The 24,702-nt window shown below is 61.1% G+C and overlaps 1 protein-coding gene across 2 annotated transcripts in view; it reads left to right on the forward strand.

The window, feature by feature from the left end:
- SHANK3 (SH3 and multiple ankyrin repeat domains 3) overlaps positions 1 to 24,702 on the forward strand; it is a 330,415-nt gene that overhangs the window by 264,786 nt on the left and 40,927 nt on the right. For both annotated transcript variants that reach the window (XM_086743634.1, XM_086743643.1), the window contains exon 17: positions 11,280 to 11,404. In XM_086743634.1, the coding sequence (XP_086599760.1) occupies positions 11,280 to 11,404 (125 nt within the window). The remainder of the gene's footprint in view (positions 1 to 11,279; positions 11,405 to 24,702) is intronic.

Raw genomic sequence — 24,702 nt, forward strand, 5'->3', positions numbered from 1 at the left:
GCCGGGGGCCGGGGCGCTGGCGGGTCTGCGGGTGCCCCTGGGGAGCGGCATCCCCTTGGCAGCGCGGTGAAGGTGGGGCTCCGATCACCCCCGTTTCCCAGCCGCTCAGCCTGTGCTTTGTGCTGCCCCGGGGTTTAAGGTGGAAGGAGCGCTTACACTGCCTGGCCCCGTCGGTGTCACCAGCGCTCACACCTGCCTTAGATGCTCTGTGTGACACCCTCCGGGCCCCGGGGGTGAACCGGAGATGGGGGTTGAAAACGGTAGGTCGGAGCATCAGCAGAGCCCCCGCAGAGGCAGGGAGCTGGTTCCTAGGTGGGACTCAGCTGGGCGTTCCTCAAAGGAAACGGCAGAGGATGCTGCAAACCTCGCACGGCTTCTGCCAGTCTTGTGAGGGTCGATTCCTTCTCAAGCCCAAATCTGCCCATCCGTTTGTACCTGCCCCGCCAGCTGCCCCCCAGGCAGGGAACGCTGTTCCCCACCCCGGAGAGTCAGCCCTCCGCAGCCCGTCCCGTCTCCGCCTCTGTCCGGTGCCGGCGGGAGGTGGTGTCCCAGTCAAACCAGCTGGGTGTGTGGACAGAGGCTGTTTTACCCTGGTCTCTGCAGGAGACGAGCTGCAGCTCTTGGACGTGGGACTTGCCAGCAGCCGCAGCCTTTGAGAGCCGTTTGGAGCAGGCGGGAAGGGCGGTACCAGCCCCTCCGCTCAGCGCTGACGGAAGGTGGTGGGCAGGTGGAGTCACTTCATTTCTTGGCCCAGAGAGGTCATCCCCGCCTTTCACATCCACAAACGATAGACCTGTGCTCAGAGTGCTGAGAATGGCGTTTCTGGGCTTGTGATAGCCTGAGCTCAGCCAGTCTTCTGTGCCTGGAGTAGAGCGGCCTCCCTCTTCCTGGGAAACCCGGCCACGGATCAGGCACGGTTTGGTGATGTGATTCACAAAACACTCTCACGCTTCCCCGGGGCCGTCCCTTGGACGGCGTGGTACGGCTGGGACAGCGGCTGCGCCTCGCCGGGCTCAGCAAAGCCCCGGGCGGTTCCCGGGGCAGGGGAGTGTTGTCCCGGGGCAGGGGAGTGTTGTCCCGGGGCCAGCTCGTGCTCGTTGGCGTCTGGTTACAGTGGGTTCTGCGGAAGGGGCAGAGGGACAAGCGGTCCCTGATTTGGGAATTTACCCTCTGAGAAAGGAGCAGATAACGCGAGTAGCGAGGACGCTGCCAGTAATACAAATGATGTTTTGAAAAGTGCGGAGGAGGTGGCTCCAAGTCCTTGGTTCAGGGTGCGAGCTTTCCTTTCTCTCCTGAGCCTGGGGAGCAGCTGCCCGCGGGGCCGGTTGTTCTGAACTTACCCGAGGTGGCGGCATCCCTGGTTGTGCCGCTCCCGCAGCAGCCGGTCCCGCGCGCTGCTGGGGAGACAATGCTGTGCTGATCCGCTCTGGGCCTTGGTTTGCTCCTGCCTCTTTCCAAAATGTTGGCAGTTTTGTATTCCCCCACCCACCCACGGTTCTCCGGCCAAGCAGGCGCTTCACCCGCGTTACCCGCTGCGCCTGCCCTGACGCAGAACGCAGACCCGCTTTCCAGCTTTCTGCCTGGCTCTCCCTGCTCCCTGGAGAAAGTGTCCTTGTCGCTCTGCCTGCCCTGCTGCCGTGGCCTCCTCGCAGACCCAGACCCGCCTGGTGTTCATCTGCCTGCCATGGCCTCCCCCCAGACCCAGGCCCTCCCGGAGCACTTCTTGGGAGCGTCTTGTGTTCAGCATCGTGGGAGAATTGGGCACCGTGACCACGCAGCTTCCAGTCCCGCGCCTGGCAGCCCACGCAGCCGTCGCCAGCACCGCTCTGCTTGCCCTGGCCGCGGGAACTCGTGCACGCCAGCCTGGGTTCCTCCTCCAGCGACGCGCGTGCGCCGTTCACCGCTGGCTCGGTCCCACGGTTGAGATTGAGTTCTGGTGGCAGGGGCTCTGTGGGGGAAGGCACAGAGATCTCTGCATGGATGTCATCTGCTCACTTCACAAACTCCCGCTCATTTTTTGCGGCGTTTTCTCCGCGGGAAGGTTAACGTTTGATGGTCGTCATCAGACGTTTGTGCTTGCATCTCTGTGTAAAGACCAGCCAGCGCAACTGGGATTGCGGTTGCTGAGACCAGTCGCCTTGGGTAGATTCAGTGACCCAGCCAGCCAGCCGCGGAGCTTGCCTGCGTCTGTAGTGGTCGGTGGATCGTTTGAGGACATGTTGGTTTTGTTTCCTGTCCAGCACTTGGGGTGAGGCCCTCAGGCTCAGAAGGCCCCGCACGCTGAGTTCTGGTGCTGTGAAGTGGCCGGTGCTGGGTCTGACGGGGCTTCGACAGCCGCAGCTCCTGCCCTGCCCGGCCCGGGGGCGCGAGGAGGGGTGTGGGGAGGGAAGTACGGTCAAAGCTGAGGGTCTTGCTTTGGTCCGGGGCGGGGGGAGGTTGGCCTGAAGCCCTGCAGCTCGTTTTGGGGTGCAGTGCTGGTATCGTAAAGTTTCCTGGAAATGGAAGAGCTCGCTGATGGTTTCCGAACTTGGCTCCTGTGCAGAGCAGTGCTGTGACACCGTGTGACCCTCAGGATGGACGGAAATTGGGACTGGAGGCGTTTGGACGGAGCACATCAAACACCAGGTGTCGTCGGTGGTGTGAAGGGTCGTGTCTTCGTTCCGGAGATCTAATGGAGCGCTGGAAGCAAGGCCCCGGAGAGTGGAGATACGGCAAACGCTGCTTGCGACACACCCTTTGTAGTAGCCTTAGAGATGTAAAAATTTGGGACCTGATTTTAAATAACTGCTGTAGCGCCCCTCTTCTCCTTGCCCCCCGTACACCTCCTCCATTGGTAGCTGTTACCTGCTGCTGCCTGCTGCCCCGGTGCTCCGGCTGTCAGAGCAGCAGCGTGCGCCTGCCTGCCCTGGCCCTTGAACCCAGATTTGAAGAAGTGAGAAGTTCCAAGACTCACATTTGATGTGCGAAGTACCCAGACAGCTAGGGTGTTGTTTTGGCTTTCGCTCTGCAAATGTGTTTCTGGTGAAGTACCGGGGATCCTCCTGGGGTTTAACCCCAGCCGACAGCAGAACCGCGCAGCCGCTCGCTCACTCCCGTGGGATAAGGGAGAGAGTCAGAAGGGTAAAAGTGAGAAAACCGGTGGGTTGAGGTAAAAAGTTTAACAGGTGAAGCAAAAGCCGGACAGGTGAGCAAAGCAAGACAAGGAATTCGGTCACTGCCTCCCATCGGCAGGGAGGTGTTCAGTGACCCCCGGGACATCAGGGCTCTGTCACGCGTGATGGTTACTCGGGAAGACAAACTCCAAACATCCCCCTTCCTTCTTCTTCCCCCAGCTTCGTAGATTGAGCTGACGTTGTACGGTGTGGAAAGTCCCTTGGGCCAGTTGGGGTCCAGGTGTCCCCACTGTGTCCCTGCTCAACCCCTTGTGCACCCCAGCACTCGCTGGTGGGGGGGTGAGGGCAGAAGAGGCCTGGGCTCCGTGTGAGCGCTGCTCAGCAGCGGCTGAGGCTGCGTTGTCAGGACTGTAACCAGCGCAAATCCAAACCACGGCCCCATCCTGGCTGCTGTGAGGAAAATTAACTCTGTCCCAGCCAGAACCAGCACAGATCCTGACAACTGGCTCTGCTTGAATTCACCTGGGATACTTTTCACTGCTAAGCTGGGCTAGTCATAAAAGCAACTTGTCCCAGAGAAGCAGTGTTTGCAAAGAGTAGAACAGAGTGTTTTCAGTTGGAAGGGACCCACAGCGATCGTCTGGTCCAACCACCTCACCAATTCGGGGCTGGCCAAAAGCTGAAGTATATTATTAAGGGTACAAATCCAGGCTGGGCGGAGAATGGATGGAGAGCAGCCCTGAGGAGAAGGACTGGGGGTGCTGGTGGGCGAGAAGCTCAATGTGAGCCGGCAACGGGCGCTGGCAGCCCAGAAACCAACGGCACCCTGGGCTGCACCCCCAGCAGCGCGGGCAGCAGGCGAGGGAGGGGATTCTGCCCCTCTGCCCCGCTCCGGTGAGACCCCCCTGCAGCGCTGCGTCCAGCTCTGGAGCCCCCAACAGCAGAAGGACGTGGAGCCTGGTGGAGAGGGACCAGAGGAGGCCACGCAGATGCTGAGAGGGCTGGAGCAGCTCTGCTGTGAGGCCGGGCTGGGAGAGCTGGGGCTGCTCAGCCTGGAGCAGAGGAGGCTCCGGGGAGAGCTGAGAGTGGCTCCCAGTGCCCAAAGGGGGCTGCAGGGAAGGTGGGGAGAGACTCTTCAGCAGGGCCTGCTGGGACAGGACGAGGGGTGATGGGTTTAAAATAGAGGGAGGGAGATTCAGACTGGGCATAAGGAAGAAATGTTTTACCCTGGGGGTGGTGGAGCACTGGCCCAGGTCGCCCAGAGAGATGGTGGATGCCCCATCCCTGGAAACATCCCAGGCCAGGTTGGCCGGGGCTCTGAGCACCCTGATCTGGTTGGAGATGTCCCTGCTCCTGGCAGGGGGGTTGGACTAGATGACCTTTGAAGGTCCCTTCCAACTCTAACCATTCTATAATTGTCCAAATGCCTCTTAAACGCTGACAGGCTTGGGACATCGACCACCTCTCCACAAAGCCTGTTCCAGTGTGAGCCCGCTCTCTCGGTACAGAAGTGCTTCCTCATGTCCAGTCTAAACCTCTCCTGGTGCAGTTTGGAACCATTCGCAGGCGTCCTGTCCCTGGATCCCAGGGAGCTCAGCACCCCCCTCTCCACGTCCCCTCCTCAGGAAGCTGCAGAGCAACGAGGTCGCCCCTCAGCCTGCTTCTCTCCAAACGAGACAAACCCAGGGTCCTCAGCAGCTCCTCACAGGACACGCCTTCCACCCTTCACCAGCTTCGCTGCGCTTCTCTGGTCACGTTCGAGGACCTTCACAGCCGTCCCAAACGGTGGGCCCAGCACTGCAAGCAGTATTTGAGGTGAGGCCGCACAGCGCTGGACACAGCGGGACAGTCCCCTCTCCTGCCCGGCCGGCCACGCTGTGTGTGGTGCGCCCCGGGGTGCGGTTTGCCCTCTCGGTGCCAGAGGTCCCACTGCGTCTCAAAGTGCCATCAACTGCGATGCGGCAAGAGTCAGCATCGGGCTGGGGTTTATGTACCAGGTCCCGGGAGCAGTTCCTGGCGAAGATGGGCCGCCTGGGTTGGGGGACAGCCCAGATGGGCAGGGGAGGACAGAGCCCGGGTCTGGGCGCTCTGGCCGTGGCAGGTACCTCTGAGCCCGCTGTGGCGTGGGTGTCCCTCCAGGATGCCGCTGTGTGCCGGCAGTGATGCCGCCTTCCTGGCGGCGGGGGTAGAGCCGACGCCTCTTGGGGACCCTCCCCTTGGCTTCTGGGGGGCTGTAGCACCCCTGGGCCGGAGGACAGGATTGGGGGTGCTGCGGGGCCCTTGCCTTCAGAGCGGTGGTGTTGAGGGGTTGTCAGAGCCACCCCGCGGCTTCCTGCTGGTCTGGCTCTTGGGGCTGCTCCCGGCGCTGAAGCTGGCGGCCCTGGTGCGAGCCGGCCCGGGCGGTGGGCTTGTGAGACCAGGAAATGGCCACCGTGGTCAGGTCGCACAGCCAAAGCTGCAGCGTTAACGTGATGGCTCCTCGAGAGTGCGAGCTGTGCTTCCTGAGACTGCCAGTCGTGAGCCTTTGCGAGGAGCAGTAGCCCTCCTTGGTAGGAGGTTCTACCTCATTTCCAGCGAGAATAGCTGTAATTTAATTCCAGGCCTTTTGATTTAGTTCTGCCTTTGCCAGTTGGATAAGAGAGCCTACTTAAATTTTATTTCCTTCCTGGGTAGGCACTTCCAGATGAATTGTCACTGAATTACATACGTCTGTCCTGCAGCTCTCCCGTGGGCGCTGCTCTGGAAGCGATGCTTTGGAGGCTCTGGTCCCAAGCTGGATTTTGTGGTGACTGCTCTGCTGCTTTGCCTGGGCCTCCGTGAGAGGCATAGGTCAGGGTTCCTGGGATCCCAGGAGTGTTGGTGTCCTCCTCCTCCATCACCGGGGCTCCAAACAGCTCAGGGTACTGCGGGTTGTTCTGGTTCCTATTTCTTGTTTCGTTGGTGCTGGGGCTGTAGGCAAGTGGCTGGGCTGCTGACGGCGCTGAGATGAAGCTCAGGAGGCCACAAACGACTGAGCGTGGCGTGAGAGGTGGGACACGACGGACAGCGGTGAGGGAGCCGATGGGAGCATTGGAGGAGTGGCTGGATTTCGTCAGGGTGTGGGGAGTGATGCTGGATGTGGCCAGACTTCACAGGTAACTGACAGGGAACACTGGACACCTGTGGGGTCCCCAGAGGCAACCTCTCCGTGACAGCAGGTCAGACCAAGGTAATGGTACTGGGAGTACCGGATTTGGGTACAGAGGTACCAAAACTGGAGAGAGTGGGGAAAAGCAGCTAGAGGCAGGTTGTCCGTTCGGGAGGAAGCTGGGGCAGCACAAAGGAGGGTCAGGAACTGGGAGAAGGTTGCAAAGGTACATGAGCGACGTGACCAGGGCTGTTGGGCAGGGCTTTCCGCGGAGCAGCTCTGCGCCTGACCACCGCAGCCCGGAGCCGGGCGGTACGGCAGATCCCTTCCGACCGTCCCGCGTCCCCAGCCTGCTCCGGAGCCCCGGCTCTCAGCGGAGCAGCCCTGCAGTCTTGGTGCCGGGCGGGGGCCTGCTCCGGTCCTATCGGCATTGGCACCCGTCCCCCGCCTCCGAACAGCTTGTAGGGCAGGGCGGGGGGAGCGCTCCTGAGGGTCGCCCCGAGCCGTGGCTGCCCCGCGGCCGGCACTGGCGCCAGGCTGTGTTACCGGGCGTGCTGTCCGCAGGCGGTGCCTGAGGGCTGCGCGCGGCCGAGCTCGGGCAGCGCGTGCGGCTGCGTGTCCCGTGCAGGGCTCCGTCTCCCGTGACCCGGAGGAGTGCAGGTTTCCACATGGGCCCTCTGGGCTGGACCGACGCCGGGGGGACCGCGGAGTGGCCGAGCCCCGCAGACCTCGCTCTGCAGGGAGAGGGGTGGATGGTTGGTGTTTGCCCGGCCACGAGCAGCGTCTCTTGTCCCGGTCACCGGGTGCTGGCACTCGGGCAGTGGCAAAGCAGCGCTGGTTCCTGCCTCTGTCCGCGTCTCCCTTTCCTGTGGTGAATCGCGCTCCCAGTGTCTGCTTCGTAAGGAGGCCGTTCTGACTTCAGGACGCGTTTTCTTGTTTTCTGGGTCTGGTGACACTTTACAAACCGTGCCTCGTGGCATGCGGTCACTGTAGATGCGTGGCTTCCAGCCCACGGAAAATGGTGTGCCTGGAGTCCTCGTGTGACGCGTGGCTGATGCAGGGGACAAAATGGCTGTAAGACCAGGCTTCCTCCCTCATTTTATCTGTATTCCCCGTCTGTACGTATCTCCGATTGCCGATACGAAAAGCGCGTCCTTGAACTGTCCCTCGGATGACTCTGCTCCGAGCTGGGGTTAGGATTTCTCCGCCATCCGCAGGCTGCGGTCAGGGACTCGCGGGGCTGCACTTCTGAGCGGTGGGGCTGTGGCGCGGCGGGGTGAGCCTGACGGGACGGGGCTGCGGGGATAACCTGGTTTGCTCACGTCAGGCTCCTTCCCCTGGCTGGGAAACCAATTAAATTGTCATCTGTCCGACTCGGCCCTCCCCGGGGATCAGGACTCCTACTTAGCCTTTTCGAGCGTTGATTGCGAGGCGTGTGTGGCGAGAGGGCGCTGGTCTGCCGCGCCGATGCTCCCGTCTGTGAAGTGCGGTGCTGATGCTCTACGGGGCCGTACGCCTCGTTAGCGTTACATAAATAACTCACTCGACGTTCCGAGAGCCTGGGTCTCCCTTTTGCTCGTTTGCAGGGGTTCAGGCGCTACCCGAGCTCTTTCTCACCCTAACCCTCGTATCCCGCTGGGCCTGGGTCCAGCACAAGTTCCTGGGCACCCAGTTTGGAGCTGCAGCCTGCAGCAAGGTCGGGCTCGTGGTGCTTTGAGCTTCGGGCTGCTGGAAGAACCCGCTGGTCCGCAGCGAGCCAAAGAGCTGAACTTAGCACTGGGGAGGCCCTGAGGGATTTGGAGAAATCCAGTGTTGCGCTGGCGTTTCTGTAACTCGGTAGGGTGACGTGTCAATGTTGGCCACGTAAGCTGGCTCCCGTCAAAGGGAGAAGACGCGGAGAGCTGTTGGCAGAAAACATCCGGGATCATTCCGCGTGTTAACGTCTCGTCAGGCAGACTTTGTCTTGGTCCGGTGCTAGCCGGTGGCTGTCGGTTTGGCAGGGAAAAATATGGCGTAAAAGCGTTAAACAAAGTCATAAAGAAGTAGTATGGTAAGTGATGGAAATACTTTTATCTGTGGAAAGCCGTGTCTGTACATTCTGCGCAAATAAGAGAGGGTGCAGGTCGCGTGCACTGGCGTGACCTGGCATCAGAGGAGACGGGTGCGCGAGATCGTCCCCTGGCTGCTACTGGATCTGCTGCTTCGTCAGGGCTTGACACAGCGCTTCAGAATACATCGGTCTGATAACGGGCGTAGAGCGCGGGGTCGGGCATGATGGCCTGTTGGTGCCGTACATCATTATCTGTACGGCTAACGAAAACGAACCGTGCTTTCTGCGTGCCGCAGCTGGGGTGAGAGCTGGGCGCGGGGCCTCTGCAAGGGCGCTGGCCCACGTCACGCGCGAGCGGACTGGATAATCGCGGGTTTTCTGACGTGTTGCATGTCTCTGTGGCAAGTAGTTTGTTCACACGTTGTCAGCCGCTGAAGAAGACGTTTGGTGTTGGGTCTCTCAGGAAGTTGGCCTGCATCCTTCGGCACATCCCGCTCAGGGCTGTCCCTGTGCCGTCTGTCTCCTTTTGCCGCTGGCTCTCCTGAGGGAAGATGAGACAGCGAGTCCTGCGTGGACAAGAGATCCGTGTGGGAAAAGCGCCTTTGTCAGGCTGCTGAGACGTGGGAGCCCTGGGTTCAGCCGGCCCCAGAGCGGCCAGCCTGGCCAGGCCTGGGGAGAGCGTCGCTGCTGTGCGTTCCCCGGCCCCGCGTGTGCCTGCGCCAGCGGTTTCCTGCAGCCGTGGCCTCGCTGCTGCGTTTCTTACCGAGCTTTGGCTTCTCCCCGACACGTGCGAGAGCTCGAGGGGAGGGCGGCACGGCCATCGCAGCCGAGCTCCAAGGCTCCTGTGTGGCGCGTGGCGCTGGTCCGCGCTCCGGTGTTGATTAACCCACCTTCAGAGAAAGGCACGCGTTACAGCGTCCAATACGCCGTCTGACGGGGTCTGGGTGCCCCCCAGGAGCCCCAGACCTGAACCCCCGCTTGCGCAGGGCGGTGCGCGGGGACAACCCACACCCACCCCATCGCTGCCAGCGCCGTGCGTCGCGCTTTCAGACCGGCCCCGTGCGAGCGGCCGCGCCGTGCTGCTGGCCGGCCGCTGGTCACAGCCAAACGCGGGCGTTTCGGGCAGTGACAGCTTGGCGCACGCTGCCTCGTTGGGCAACACGGCGCTCGTTAGCCTCCTCCCCTCCCGGTGATCTGTGCTGAAGAGCTGCTCAGCAGAGTGGCTGCAGGAGGGGACCGCGGCCGCGCGGCGCTGAGCTGGTGCGTGGCAGCTCGCCCTGAGCGAGGCAGCTGCGCCAGGCCCGGGAGGAGTGAAGCCGGCGCGCTGGCCCTGCGCTGTGTCCTCGCTTCCAGGAGAGCACAGCTCTGCCGGAGCGCGGCTGGGGCGTTCAGCCACGTGTCCCCAGTACGTCAGTGTGTCCTTTGTCCCTGCTGTGGAATGTCGTCCCTGTCTCTGGAGGCAGGGAACACAGATCGGCTGGCACGGGCGGTTTCAGGAGTGCGCCTTCACCCCGCTCCCCGCACCGAGGTCTCCTGTGCCTGGTGGCCCATCTTCAGCTTCATCCTTGAGGCTGCTGCTGGTGGAGAACAGCTCCAAAACCAGTGCGGCGCGGATCCCGGCGGTGGCACGGTCTCCTCCCGGCCCTGGGACTGTCACTGGGTGGATGTGGGGCTGGACCGACCCTGGAGATACTGCTCCCCGGGGTGGCCGGGTGTCGTAGTGCGGGGAAGCAGCACTTTTCCTGGAAAGGTGCCTTCTCCCTTTCCTCGTCTGTGGCACGGGCTGCTGGGAACGGCCGTCTGTCTGGTAACACGTGAAAACGGGTAATGAGATCGCACGCCATGGGAAAAGGGGTGTCTCGAGCTTCTCCTGTGTCCGCTTCAGGTGTTTCCAGTCACGTAGGCCTGGTGAGGAAGCCCTCAGTGAGCCCGTGCTGTGGTCTTGTGCGGCCAGACGCGAATCCGCCCTGCACGAAGGCCGGTGCTCAGGCAGCAGGTCTGTCCGCAGCTCTCAAAGGGGAGAATAAAAATCCTCAGAGAACCATGACCGGCCCCGAAACGGCCACAGCTGATGTGCTCTGCGCTGGGGAAGGCAACCCAGCTGGGTGAGGAGAGTCTGGCCAGCGCGTGAAGGGTAGCTGTGGCCTTTCCCCTTCAGTTCTTTGTGGAGCTGGGGTTTCTGAACATCTGCACCAGCTCCTCCTCATCAGCAGGCAGAGGAAGCTCGCTCCGTCGTCACGTACGGTCGCGCACGTCACAAGCACATAGGCTGGCCATCCCCTGTGCAGAGTTCCTTCGTCCTGGGTGGGCAGTGAAGCAAGATAGGCTGGAGCGGGACAACGTAAGGGTGCTGTCTCGTCCGTCCGAGAAGGTCCCCTCCCTGGAAGTGGTGCTCCTTTGGGGCAGGAGCGGGTTTTCCAACCAGGAATGCAGTTAGAACCTCACTGATGAAGATGGCGGTCATTTGACCAACGTAGCTGTCCATCAACGAGTGGCCTTCTGCTCCTGAGCTGCTGGCCTGCTGTGGGACCAGTGTGAGAGACACCGCTCCAGGACGTTGTCACGTCTGCAGTAGCACAGGCGCATGGTGCACATGGGGTTTTTTTTTTTTGTCTGCTGTGACTGTGAAGGAGGCCCAGAGCTGGTCACGCAGACGTAGCAGCAGAAGGAGTGAGTGCTGGTGTTGTTCGTAGATGTTCTCATTTCGTCTGTGGTACTGGGAGGTGGCTGAAGCTTTAGGGACCTTGTGGGACCATATGTGACTGCGAGCCACACATGTCCAGGAGGCTCTGGGGCCATCTCGGGGCCCGAGGTGACGAATCCTGCAGACGTAGCATTGGCTCCGGGTCCTGCGCCGATGTCGGGTTGAGCCCTGCGTACCTCTTCTTTCTGAACCGGAGTACAGAGCTTTTCCTGGGCTCGTGGACGTTCTTGTCACCTTCTGCTTGCTTTTGGCCACGCTCAGTCTCTCTCTCTTTGTGTTTCGTAGCTGAAACCCCAATTGAGGAGTTCACCCCGACCCCGGCCTTCCCGGCGCTCCAGTACCTGGAATCAGTGGACGTGGAAGGCGTCGCCTGGAGAGCAGGGCTTCGCACGGGAGACTTTCTGATTGAGGTGAGCGCGGCGCGGCGGGGAGCGGGTCGGGGGCTGCCGGCAGCGTCTTCCTCCAGAGGGCGTGGGCCTACGTCTTGCGTAAAATTATTTTCCTTTGTAAGGCGTTTTGAGAGCCAGGTAACGATTGTTACTGAAATGGCTGCTGCCTGGGTGTCTCGATGGAAAACGCGCCTCAGGCGCAGGAATTCCGGCGGACACGCGGTCTGTGTGCCGGAGGGTGCGCTGGCGGGCTCCCTTCTGCCGACCGGAACCACGGGGCAGTGGAGGCTGCGGAGAAGGCTCGTCAGGTGCGCGCTCGGGAGGCTGGTGGGGGTTGTTCTGTGCGGGTGTTTATCACGGCTCTGCCCAGGGCGGTAGCAGTGTTGGGGTCTGTAAGAGGAACTGGACTGGGACCTCCCCGTTACTGCCGGGAGATGATGGAGAGCAGCTTGGCGAGCTCCTCCGCCAGCTCCCTCCGCTTGGAAACGTCACAAGGCAGGGAGGGATCTCCAGCGCGAGTAAAGGCGCGTGGGGCGCGAGGAGGAGGTCAGCGCAGCCCCGTCCTGCCCGAGGCGCGCAGTCCCGCTCCGCTCCCTCTCCATTTGCCGTTCAGCCGCAGGACAAGCCTTTTTGGCCGTCACCTGCCCTCGGCGGGTCACCGTCTCCTTCGGGTCAGGCAGCCGAGCCGACTGCCCTGCGGCTGCGAGACGGCTCGGTGCAGCGAGCGGAGCACGGGCGTGTGCGGTTTCCCGGGAAGGGTCACTGCAGGCGGGTGTGGAAGGGGTGCCGCAGCGCAGAGCCGCAGCCGCAGGGCGGTGTTCAGACAGGGAGATGCGGTGATGCAGCACGAAGCCTCGTGCAGGGCTCTGGGGCCATCGTCCCCAGCCAGCCCGGGCGTACGGATCAGCGATGTGTTCCATGCAAACCGAAGCTGCCTGGGCTTTTCGAGCGGGAGGCTTCGTCTCTGGCCTGGTAGCTGGTGGCCTGGGGCCATCTCTTGCTGAGGTTATCGGCCGGTCTTTCAGCCTTCTGGCTTTCTGAGTGCTGGAGCTCGGCGCTGGCCGGGCAGGTGGCGTTAAGGTGCCTTCACGGCGGCGTTGGCAAATCACTGAAGTGCGGATGGAAAGCTCTGAGAGGTGTTTGCAGGCACTGAAGTGTTTGGTGACAGTGACACTCTCCGTGTGAGAGCTGGCTTTGCCGGCGGCGGGGAGCAGCTCCTCCGGTACCCCAAAGCGGCTCTTCCATGCGAGGACCGGGTGGCAGGGACGCCACTTGCAGCTCCCAGCACGCCCTGAGCTGCCCTAGTCTTCCTGCTCCCCTGGCCGTTTCAGGCTTTCGGCTCTCGCCGGCACCTCCCGTACGAGTGGAGGGCCGTGGCTGGCCTCGCTGGTCGGCACGTGGGGCCGCGCTGGTCCTGGCGTGGCCGGTGAGGTCCGCAGGACAGCTGGATGAGGTTCAGAGCGCTCGTGTGGCAAGCGTGGGTGACCTCACCCGATGCTTCCTTCAGCAGCACTGCTCCCCGTTCCCGTTTAACTGGGAAAGCGCAGCCTAATTTGTGAAGGTGGGGAATTTCAGCGGGCCCCTCCGGAAGGAGCTGGCAGTCGGGAAGATGGAAAGCAAGAGCTGTACAAACACACACACCCCCCGTACGCGCGAGCACGCCGCCTGCCACACGGCTCGGGAAACAGCGCTGTGCAAACGCAGACAGCACCAACGGCCTGACCCCGTTCCTTCCCGACGGATCGGAATGCAGACCTGACCTGTCAGGAGACAACACGCGTGTGTATGTGTGAATGTGAGTATCCAGTGAGAATACCTCCAGTAGCTGGCCTTAGACCCCCAGTCTGCCCAGCACCCGGCCCCTAGCTCCCCAGTCTCCCCAGTTCACATGCATGTGAACCCCCGAGACCCCACCCCACTTGCCGGTGCTGGGATCTGTTGACACACGTGCGCACACACGTGCACTGAATTCCCCAGGCCTTAGCCACTCGGTCTGTCCGGCAGCTGCTCTCCAGTCTCCCCAGCTGCCCCGGCACACACAAACACAAACCTTGGCAGCTGCTCCAGAAACCGGGCCTGACCAGTAGCTGACTCTCAAAGCCACTGGTCAGTCTGGCCCCTCCAGTAGCAAATTTCCAGACCCCCAGTCTCTCCAGTACCTGCTCCAGGTCTGTGGCCTCTCCCGAACCTGGCTCCAAGCCTCTGATCCCGCTCACCGGCCAGCCCAGCTTGGAGATTCTCACAAATTAAAGGCATCTACACATGCACTGACGTTCGAGGTGTGCGCGGTCCGGTCTCCGGAGTTCCTGGCGCCTACGGGACCCTGCTGCCCGTGGCCCCTTCCCCCACTGCCGGCAGCGGTACCGCCGTGCGCACGCAGAGGGGCACGGTACGGAGCGCGCCCTCACCCGGAAAAACGGCTGGAAGTGGTGCAGCGACGTGGCAGCACCCCGGAACGCTCCTCCTGGCATCCCTCGCTGAGTGCCGTGCCCCGCGGCCACTGGCTCCGCTCGGCCCGCAGGCTGATCCCGGAATTCCTCCCCTGCGGATCCCAGTGCTCACCGAGGCTTTGCCGCCAGGCTGCCCAGCTCCGTGCTGCTGCAGCTCCAGTTGTGTGCTGGCGCTGGGCTGGGGCGCAGGGAGCCTGCCGCGGCGAGGGGCACCCTCGGTCCTGCAATGCCACCTACCAACGGAATTCCAGCAGCGTGTTTGGAATGTTCCCCTCGCAGCTGGAGCCCAGGCCCTTACAGCAGAGTGCCCGGGCTGCCGCGGCCCTGCGGCTCTGAAGAGTTGGAGTGCCCAGCCCTTGTGCTCCTTCCAGAGAGGTGCTGTCTCTTTCCCTCGCTTCTGGGCTCCTTGCTTGTTCTGCCCTCCTTCGTCATGCCTCACACCTCTCTCAGGAGCTCTGAACTCCTAAGCCTTCTCTTGGTATCGCAGTGACCACCGGTTCATGTTTTGATCCCAGCAAACCGCGTGGAGCGGTGCCGCGTGCTGGATCTCCTGCTTTGGTGTTGACTCACCAAACTTGCTGCACGGTACTTTGGGCTGGCAGCCCCTCCGCTCTGCCGGGGCCTCCAGCCTGCGTTGCTCATGCCATCCTGCGGCGTTTTCCCGAGAGCTGCTGCTCCCTCAGCGTCTCCTTCGCTTTATAACCCCCGTTTGCTCCGTAAGCCCTGTCTCGCCGCTCCGTTGTTGACCCCTCGTGGCCGCTCCGTCGGGCTCAGTCTGCACGTCTGCTGGGCTTTTCCCTGCTTCCTTCACGTTCCTGGCAAGGGCCCAGAGACCCCCACAGTGTGCCCAGGTTCCAGGAAGACCAGTCCAGGTGGAACTCCAGCAGCGCCTGCCCAGCAGCTTCCTTACCTGCTGATCCAGCAGCCAAAGGATCCTGTTTCGCAGATCCTTACGCTGAAACAAGTCCGCGAGCCAAGTTAAGTTGTGTTTTGTCTCGTCAGGTCTGCTAAAGACAGACCACCAGTCCCTCACCGGCGAAGGCCGCCCGGTGACCAGCCTTCCCCGTCCGCGATGCGCGTGGTGCGGGTCGGCCGCGCGCACACCAGCCCGTGTGGTGGCTGGCATGGGCTGGCCAGGAGCGCGAGGGGACAGAGGGGTGCCAGGGCTTCTGCTTGCTTAGGGTGGAGAGGTGAGGGGCATCACGCTCTGCCCTGGATCTTCCAGCGCCGAGATCACCACCGCGCACCCTCTCCCACGGTGCTGCTATGTTTAGAAGCAGCTGGATAAGTCACCTCCGCGTTTGCTCAGCGTCTCTTTCAGCTCTGCTCCCATCATGTGGAACTGGTAGGGGACAGCGCTGGTGTGAAGCCCCGTGGCTGCTTTTCTCTGCTTGGTTTGGCTGACGTGTGCAAGGTCCTGCCCGTGGGTGGGGGCAATCCCAGCACAAATCCAGGCTGGGGGAGAAGGGATGGAGAGCAGCCCTGAGGAGAAGGACTGGGGGTGCTGGTGGGCGAGAAGCTCAACGTGAGCCGGCAACGGGCGCTGGTGGCCCAGAAACCAACGGCACCCTGGGCTGCATCCCCAGCAGCGCGGGCAGCGGGCAAGGGAGGGGATTCTGCCCCTCTGCCCCGCTCTGGTGAGACCCCCCTGCAGTGCTGCGTCCAGCTCTGGAGCCCCCAGCAGCAGAAGGACGTGGAGCTGCTGGAGAGGGCCCAGAGGAGGCCACGCAGATGCTGAGAGGGCTGGAGCAGCTCTGCTGTGCGGCCGGGCTGGGAGAGCTGGGGCTGCTCAGCCTGGAGCAGAGGAGGCTCCGGGGAGAGCTGAGAGCGGCTCCCAGTGCCCAAAGGGGGCTGCAGGGAAGCTGGAAAAGGACTTTTTAGTAGGACCTGTAGCAACAGGACAAGGAGCAATGGGTTTAAGTTGGAAGAGAGTAGATTCAGACTGGGCATAAGGAAGAAATTTTTTTACCCTGAGGGTGGTGGGGCACTGGCCCAGGGTGCCCAGAGAGGCGGTGGGTGCCCCATCCCTGGAAACATTCCAGGCCAGGTTGGCCGGGGCTGTGAGCAATCTGATCCGGTTGGAGATGTCCCTGCTCCTGGCAGGGGGTTGGGCTGGGTGGGCTTGAACGCTCCCTTGCCATTCAAACTGTTTTGGGATTCTGTGACACTGGCTTGTCAGTGTTCTTGTTCACATGTCAAGGTCCAGACGCCAGCTCCCCGCGGGACACTCTGATTTCCTAAATACTGCTGTGGTCCTGCAACCCACAGGGCTGCTGTGACAACGCAGACGCAGATGATCTTGGTACACGGCCTTTGGTAGGGATCTGTGGTGGGATTCACCTCACCTCACTTCAGGCTCCAGGTACCGGGTGCCCGCCTCGTCCGGTCTGCCAGCGCTGCCTGCAGGGAGCAGGTGCTCGTGGAGGAGGACGTCGGGGGCCGTTACTTCGTCTGACCAGCCTGGAGCCTGCCATGGGTTGTGACAAATCGTACTCAGGGTCTGGTGGACTCACTGCCAGCTCTCCCCAGAGCGGGCAGGGATCACAGGACAACGTTTTCCAGCCTGGGTGCCCGTTTTGGGGACAGCACGTTCTGTCAGGCCATCCCCGCGCTGCGGTCTCTTGTGAAAGGCACGTTGTTCTGTGGCGCTGCGGTGAGAAACACCAAACCCCGGGGAGCTCCCCGGAGCATCTGGGGTTTGTGCTCCGTGCTGCCGGAGGTGTCTCTCAGAGGAGCTGTGAGCACCTGAGTGCTGCCAGCGCCGCGGGTGCCGCTGGGTGTGCGGGTGCCGCTGGTGCCTCTCAGGTTTGGGGGTGGCAAAGCCCCGACGACAGAGCAGCAACGTGAGCTCAGAGAGCTTTGTGGCGCCCTCGTGCTCAGAGCTGCTGGCCTCTCCGCAAGCTCAGAGGGAGCGCTGGGACAGCTGTGAGCTTGGCCTGTTGGCCGTCCTCTGGCAGCAGGCAAAGAAGAGGGAAGCCCGTCCTGGTGTCCTGGTTCCGGCTAGGACAGTTAATGCTCCCCGGCGCTGGGGGCTGGTGGCACAGCTGGGATAGGTTACCCCTTACCCAACAGCTGGGATCCTGTACCCCAAGGAGCCCCAGGGCTGGTCCGTCCCGTGGGACTCGCGCTCAGGGAATAAAGTGGGGAGGGTGCTGGGGGGCAGGTTTGGCTGCTGGGGGGGGCACAGGCACTGGGATTCACTGTGAGCTGTCGTACTGTGAGTTACGTGCTTAAGGATGTTGTGGTTCTGTTTTCCATCTCTGTTTTCCTTTTCCTCTGTTGTTCCCTTGAACTGTTTTCGTCTCAGCCCTGAGTTTTGCCTTCTTTTCTTTCCCAGTTGTCCTCCTGTCCCACTGAGGGGGAAGGGAGTGGTATTTTAGCTGCTGAGTGGGGCTGAACCTCCACACCTGGCCATAAGGCTTTCACCTGGGGATTCAGCCTTTGGATGTCGTTCTGCGCACGGCATTTCATAGAACCACAGAAGGGTTTGGGTGGGAAGGGAGCGTTCAAGGCCACCCAGTCCAAAACCTCTGTTTTAAACCCATTACCCCTCATCCGCTGCCTCAAGAAGAGGTCTGGTTCGTTTCCTGTGTCTCCAGGATGCTCAGGTCCTCGTGGCAGCCCATCTGTCTCACAGAAGTCATCTCCAGTTCATGGTGGGCCAAGAACTTCAATAGCAGAAGGTTCCCCGCAGCTCCAAGGCTCTCCTCGCGTACGTCATGTCTAGGGGTGTTGGGCCATGTGGGGCAGGCCGGCGTTAGACCGTGCCCCAGAGACGTGCAGGCCTGGCTTTATTCTGCGTGTAGTCCTGGGAGCCGTGTGGGGACTGCGCTGCTGGAGGTGCCTCCGTCAGCTGGACCTTCAGTGGTGGCAGGGCTTGACCAGGCCAGGCTGGATGAGGCTCTGAGCAACCTGACCTAGTCAGGGATGTTCCTGCTCCTGGCAGGGGGGTTGGACTAGATGACCGTTGAAGGTCCCTTCCAACCCTAACCATTCTATGATTCTATGACCAGTCTCTGCCTGGAACATGCTTTTTTACCTCCTCCCTCACTACAGCTCCTTCCTGTGGGTGCTGAGGGCTCTTCGCAGCCTCTCCGGTCTCGCAGGTGTTTTTCCTTCGCTGTCTCTGGAAACTGTACGGCTTTCCGCTCAGTGGCCGGGACGTCATTCGGCCCTGAGCACCGGTCGTTTCCCGTGGGAAGTGCACCTTTTACAGACAGATGATGGCAGGTGCGTTCCTTGGTGGGACCGTATTTTCAACCTGAGATACGGTCAAATCCTTATGCGTTGTGGAACCCGTGTCCCAGTTACACACGGGTCTTTTCCGCATCCTAACGGGAGGGATTTTCTTTAGCTCCCTGAGCGTGTGTCTCGGACAGTTTCCAAATCTATTTTAGTGGGGAAGTGGACAGAATATTGTCCCATCGCCCTTCGTCAGGGCTCTTTGGGGATCTTTGAGGGTTTTTTCCATCACTGAATTCCTCTGGTTTACAGGGAAACCATAAGTGTGGGCTGATCTTCCTCCCGAGCCAGCTGTTGAACCCGCAGCTGGACGTTCTCTCCTCTGTAGCGTCACAGAAGTGCTGGTTGGAAGGGTTCTCGGATCCTGCTCCGAGTAGGCCTCCGTTAGGTCAGCGGTGGTCCTGTCCAGCCAAGCCTTCGAACCTTCTGCAGGGAACACGTGCGGAGTGGTGGTGCAGCCTTCCTGCTGGCCCGTTCGGGGGCTGCGCTGCCCTCCTGGGAGGTTGTTTTTGCTGAAGTCTGAGTCCAGCCTGAACCTCCCAAACCCTGATTTGTGGCTGCTGGCCATGTCTGTTACATCATCTGCTGCTTCCAGGAGGAGTTTGGCTCAGACATCTTTGTAGGCGCCCCGTGGGCGGTTGTAGGCCACTTGCTTTTCTCGTCGTGCGGTCTGGGTCTGGACCCTCGTGGTTTTCTCCCTGTCTCTCTTGGACCCCATGGCCAGGAGCTGGACGTGGTGTTCCAGCTGCAGCCTCCCCAGCGCTGAGTAGGATGGGGAGTGACTTCCCTCGTTCTGCTGGCCAGGCTGCGCGTTAGGGAGCCTGGCGTGCAGGTTGCGTTTTCCTCTGGGAGAGCGCGTTACGGGCTCACACGCAGCCTGGCAGTCGTCGTGAACCCCTTTTCAGCCTCTTCAGCAGAGCTCTGCTGGGATGGTCCATCCTGAGCCTGGACCAGTGGGCTGGGTTGATCCACCCCAGATGGACACCTGTCTTCTTCCCATTGTTGAGCTCCATGAGGTTTCTGTTGGCCTGATCCTCAGATCCCTCCAGGCCCCTCAGGGTGAAGCTCTGTGTTTCACCGTGTCAGATGCTCCCCTGGTTCAGCATCACCTGCCCTTGGACCGGGGGTGTCCGCTGTGTCCTCTGTGCTGTGAGTGAGGGCTTGGAAAGACGGGCCCCAGGACTGGCCCCCAGAGCTCTCTGCTCGTCGCTGGCCCCCTGGTCAGTAACACTGCTGTCTCGTGCAGCGATGCGGTCAGTTCTCAGCCCGCCGAGCTGTCCACGTGTCTGGGCCGTAGCTCCTCAGTTTCCAAACGAGAACGCTGTGGGCTGGTGTCAGAAGCCTTGCTGAAGTGGGGGGATGTCACGTCCCCCACTGCCCCCTTGCCCACAGAACTGGTTGGTTTTTCACAGGAACAGCCGTATTGGCCAAGCACGGTTTGTTGCTGGGAAATCCATGTTGACTCTTCCTGTTTGCCTTGTCCTTTGAGTGTTTGTGCACGAAGAGGACCTGCGCCGTGGCCTTGACGAGGCTGAGGAAGGGCTGCCTCCCCTTCCCCTCTCAAAGGGGTGTGCCACATGAGGGACCGGTGTGCGGGGACCTTCCAAATCACCGTGATACGTCCTGGGGAACGGACAACGCCCTCATGGTTGCTTCGGCCGCTCCCTCAACCCTTCTGCTGAGACCCACCAGGCCTGTGGACCTGGACGCAGCTGCGCTTCTCAGAAGTCCCTGACCCCGCTGCTGACTGCCCGTCTTGCGTTGTCCACTGCACCCCAGGGTCTGCGAGCACGCTGCCCATGAACACTGAGGTGTGAAACAAGTCAAGCACTGTGGTCACGTCGCTGCTGCCCATGGCTGATGTTTCATCAGCACACTCGTGTTTTCCCTGAACGTCCTTTTGGTGCTAGTGCATCACCAGGAGATGTCCTTCTGCTCAATGTCCCTTGGTAGTCTTCTCTCCAGCTGGGCTCTGGCCTTGCTGATGTGGGCTCTAGTGCTCAAGCAAGGTTTTTATTGTTTTGGTGCCTGTCGCTGTGTCTCCTTCTTGTGTGTGCTCTTTGCATTTTAGTTCGTTAAGAAGCTTGCAACCTCATCATAGAATCACAGAGGGTTTGGGTTGAAAGGGACCTTCAAAGGTCATCCAGCCAGGATGATCCAGGGACATCCCCGACTAGTTCAGGTTGCTCACAGCCCCGTCCAACCTGGCCTTGAGTGGTCTTTCTAAATGACGGGGGGGTGGTGTCCTGAGATCTGAACAATTTTTCTTTGAAAACAGCACCCCTTTGCCTTTGGGCTGCTTCTCAGAAGCTGAAGTCTGTCCCAAACCTCAGGATCCTCTGCTGCTCACCCGTCAAGCCTTCCTCCAGGTGCCTGGCGTGGCCGTCTCACAGTCGCTGCGGCTCGAGCTGCCCTCTCTGGGCTTGGGTCCCTGTTCTCTGACGACCCTGGGTTAAAAACCCTTCTCTCCACATCAGCAAGCGTGGCCACTAAGTGTTCTTCGCTCTTGTAGTCACGTGGACTCTTTCTCTTCCTGGTGGTCTTCCGTCGCTCTCCAGCGAGGCACCAGGACCAAGGGAGCTGAATCGTAGGTGGCGGATCAGCTGCATGGCCAGGCATCAATCCAGCAGGTGCACGTACTCCACGGCGGGTCTGTCCTTCGGCCAGGAGAGTTTCTGGGGACAGACTCTGTCGAGAACACAACTGGAACGTGCTCTTGCTGTGTCTCCATCGCCCTTGACCCCAAAGTCGTGCAGTCACCATTGAGCTGCTCAGGATTTGTCCTGGATGTGTCACTGTCACCCACCTGCATCAGCAACCGGAGGCAGGAATCGGAAGGGCGGAGGAGTCCCAGACTCTTCCCACACCACCACCAATCCAGGCCCTGGGGCAGGCAGGAGACCTTCCAGGGCAGTGGTTCTGGCTGGCACGTGGTGTCTTTGTCCCCTGTCTGGTGACAGCCATGACAACGACATGGGCCAGGGTCATGAGGAGAAGCCCTAGGGAAGGCTCCTCGCTCCTTTCCAGCACAAGCCGCCTGGCAGACACACTGACGGTTTGTAGCCAAGGTGGCCTCTGAAATGTGTATTCTCTGGTTTTTTCCTGAGCTTTGCCCTTCCAAGGCAGAGCGCTGTCTCCATTTTAAATGTTTGTTGTTCTTCACCTGTTTGACAGAACCTCTTAGGAAGACACCTGCGTCTCGCGTTGTGCAGCAGAGGCGTTGGAGGAGGCAGGGTCGGGGCGCAGGGACTGGCGTACGGGGAGCGGCGCAGGGCCAGGCTTCGTCTGGTACCTGAGGTGGAGCTGCCGGCGACTCCCTGGGCATGTTCTGGTGGGGCTCCGGTTCCCTTGGGAGGTGTCTCCGTTCTTGAGTTCAGTGCCTGCCACGCCGAACGGCACTGCCGGCGCTGCAGCCTTCAGGAGAGGCACGGGGCTGGGGAGGGCAGCGCTGGCACCTTCCGGCTGGGAACTCGGGCTGCCGTCGTCCCCTCTTCTCCCGGCGTTCCTGCATGGTGTGCACCGTTGAGTGAGGACACGCATGGGTGAGCGAATTGAGGGAGAAAGGGAGGCAACTGCTCCAGACTGCACGCTCCTAGGAGTTCAGCATCCAGCACGCAGTCACAACGTCTGCTGGGCTCTTGCACTCAGAACTGTAGAGCTTTGGCAAAGCTGTGGGGGTAGGTGGGCTTTACGCTTTCCTCGTAGAATCTTTAAGGTTGGCGGAGACCTCCAAGATCATCCAGTCCAACCACCAACCCAGCACCCCCGTGCCCACTGACCCACGTCCTGCGGCGCCACGTCCACACGTTCTGTGAGCACCTCCAGGGACGGGGACCCCACCACCGCCCTGGGCAGCCTGGTCCAGCGCCTGGCCGCTCTTCCAGTGCAGAAGTGTTTCCTGATGCCCACCCTAAACTCGCACTGCGTTCAGACAGCCCGGGTCAGCGCGTCCTGCAGACACTGCGGAGGCCGAGCGGCTGTGCTGAGCCCTGGGCTGGCCGCTCAGCCGGGGTTTGGAAGTGCCTGTGGACAGGGCGTCTCGAAGAAGCTCTGCTGCGGGTGGGTGACCTCCAAAAGGCAGGGAAGCGGTGTGGCTGTTAGTGGCACGTCGCGGGGTGACATGCTGTCGCGCAGGGTGCCGAAGAGACCGCGCCAGTCGCCTAGCGTGTGGGTAAGGAGGAAACCTGCTGTGGGAGAGGCCGTTCCACGGGGAACGCGAACTGAGTGTCTCTCCTGCCTCTGGTTAACACGGTTGCGGTGAGGTCCCGTAATCTGGCACCAAAGTCAGCTGGCAGATTGGAAAAACCAGAAAAGAGTTGGTGGCTCCAGTGAAACGGCGCAGGCGTAGCAGATCCGGTGTCAGGCTCCGGCTGCGCTCGTCGTGCGCGGAGCGGGGCAGCAGCCCACGAGCGTCTCCTGCGAGGGGAGGGTGCCGCTTTCCCGAACCTGTTAGTGTTTGGGAACGTCAGTTTTCCATCGTTAGCAAAACCCTGGGGTTGTCTGGGGACACGCTGCTGAACGCAGCCTAAAAATCAAGGGGGGAAATCTGCTGGGCAAGACATCCCCGACTTGGGTGGGATAACGCAGGAGCGGTTAAATTTTACTTACAGACACGTATCCCCTTCTCACCGGAAAGGTTAGCAAGCGAGGGAGAAGGGAATGCGGCTAATTGGAGCTGGAGCGTGTGGGAGGCTGATAAGGGGAGCCGGAGGAAATATCAAAGGCCAGAATGTAAAGATAACATGAAATTTAGAGCATTAGAAGGAAAAACCGCCTGGTAGAGGTCCGTTTCTATATGTAAATGATGAAATTGTATATTCTGGTGCAAAAAAAAAAGGCAAGAAATGTTCTGTTCTGAGTTTGGAAAGGATCAGGAGGATGTATCTCTCCATATGATGTGCTCGGAACAGAAAGTTTCCCAGCTGTAACCAAGGAGAAAGTGAGATAGTATTTGCTAAAAATAGCCACGCTCAAATTAACCGGCTGGGATAACATTCCCGGAGTCTGAGCGAGCCGCGCCGCGGCGCTGGCTGAGCTGCCGGCGTTAGTGCCTCAGGACCCTGCTCATCCGTGGGATGTGGGCGTTGGTGGGGGGCTGCTGCTGTTCCGGGGGTACGAAATGGGGTCCGGGGAACGGAGCTTGTGCAGCTCAGCGTAAAGTCAGTGCTGCGTAAAGTCATGAAGCCGTTAGTTTGGAGCACAATTAACGGAGAATTAGAGAATGAAAGGACAATGAGTGTCGTGCGGTGTGGTTCCTCGGAAGGTGGAAGCAAAGCTGCTCTTCCCCGGGCAGCGTCGTAGGGCTGGCTGGAGCGAGGATGGGGTTTGCCCCGTGAGTTCTGATTTCCGTAACGGCCGTGAGGTGTGCGTGGATCGCCCGGCGGTACGTGCAGTTAGCGAGCGTGGCTTGCGTGCACTGTGAACTCGCGCAGGGGCGCGTTTCGGAGAGCAGCTGTGCGGGAGAGGGCACCGGCGTGGGGGCCGTCACCGGCACGGTCTCGTTAGGGTTTTGGAGCCCTGCGGCTCAGCGGTGGGGAGGAGCGGGGGTGAGGAGCGGTCTGGCTCGGTGCTGGAGCAGCCGTGTTCCAGCAGGCCGGGCAGGGCGGCGTGTCTGCAGCAGAGGACGTGGGTTACGCAGACAGAGTTACCCTGGGGAAACGGGATTCGGCAAGGGACATGGGTTTCTCCGAGATAGCTGTGTTACCGTTCGCTGGTTGCGTAGGAGAGATTTGGTACGTGTAAAGGACAGGCTTCCAGAGCTACGCGCACTTGCGTGTGCTGCGTGCAGCTTTGGGAGATCCAAAACATGGCGTGTGCGAGTCGGACATTCCCACCGCGGGATGGCTCCGAAGCTACTGAGCGGAATTCTAAATGGGCCTCGGGATGGTTCCTGAGCTGAGGAGAAGTCTGAGGCCGGAGGAGTCCATCTGGCTCGGGACGCTGGAGCGGGGCTGGTGAGGGCAGGGGCTCTGCTCTGTGGGGGTTTCGTTCCGTCGCCCGGCTCGGGGGGAGGCGGCTCGTGGCAGATCTCTGCGGGTACAGAAGATCCCCTGGATCACTGTCGTGGGTGTTCATGCAATCCCAGTTCAGAGCAGTTCTGCACCAGTACGTCCGGCGCGCAGAGAATGGGGTTGCCTGGGAGAGGCGGCAGAGACCGTTGGGAGCTCAGGTTCTGAGGAGCGCCCTCGGGTCCGGGTGGTCTGGCAGCCTCTCTCCAGTTTGCGTGCTTTGAGATGCTGACAGGGTGAAGCTGGCCATCAGAAATCCAGAGAGCTCCGCTCTCCGGAATGGTGTGCGGGTTGGTTCCCGTTGGTGAGGATTTACCCCCGGACCCCCGGAGTTTGCCTGGTGGTCTGTGCGTGTCCCGGCTGATGGACCCGTTGTCCTCTTGGCGGGCGGCCGCACGGGAGCTCTGGAGCAGAACACGCTCCAGTCAGGCTCCGGAGCGGACGTTCCTCTAAACATCCGCTTATTCCTGGGAACGCGCGTGGCTGAGGTGGGGCTGCTTGTGCGCGGGTGGATCGCGCGTAACGAAGGTGCGGACGGTCACCACGAAGTGCCCGAGTCTGCTTCTTCCAGCCTTTCCTCAGAACTCGGCCCTTCGCGTTTTCTGACAACGCTGGGCAT

Source organism: Chlamydotis macqueenii, chromosome 1, assembly GCF_036417535.1.
Source record: "Chlamydotis macqueenii isolate bChlMac1 chromosome 1, bChlMac1.mat, whole genome shotgun sequence".
Taxonomy (NCBI): domain Eukaryota; kingdom Metazoa; phylum Chordata; class Aves; order Otidiformes; family Otididae; genus Chlamydotis; species Chlamydotis macqueenii.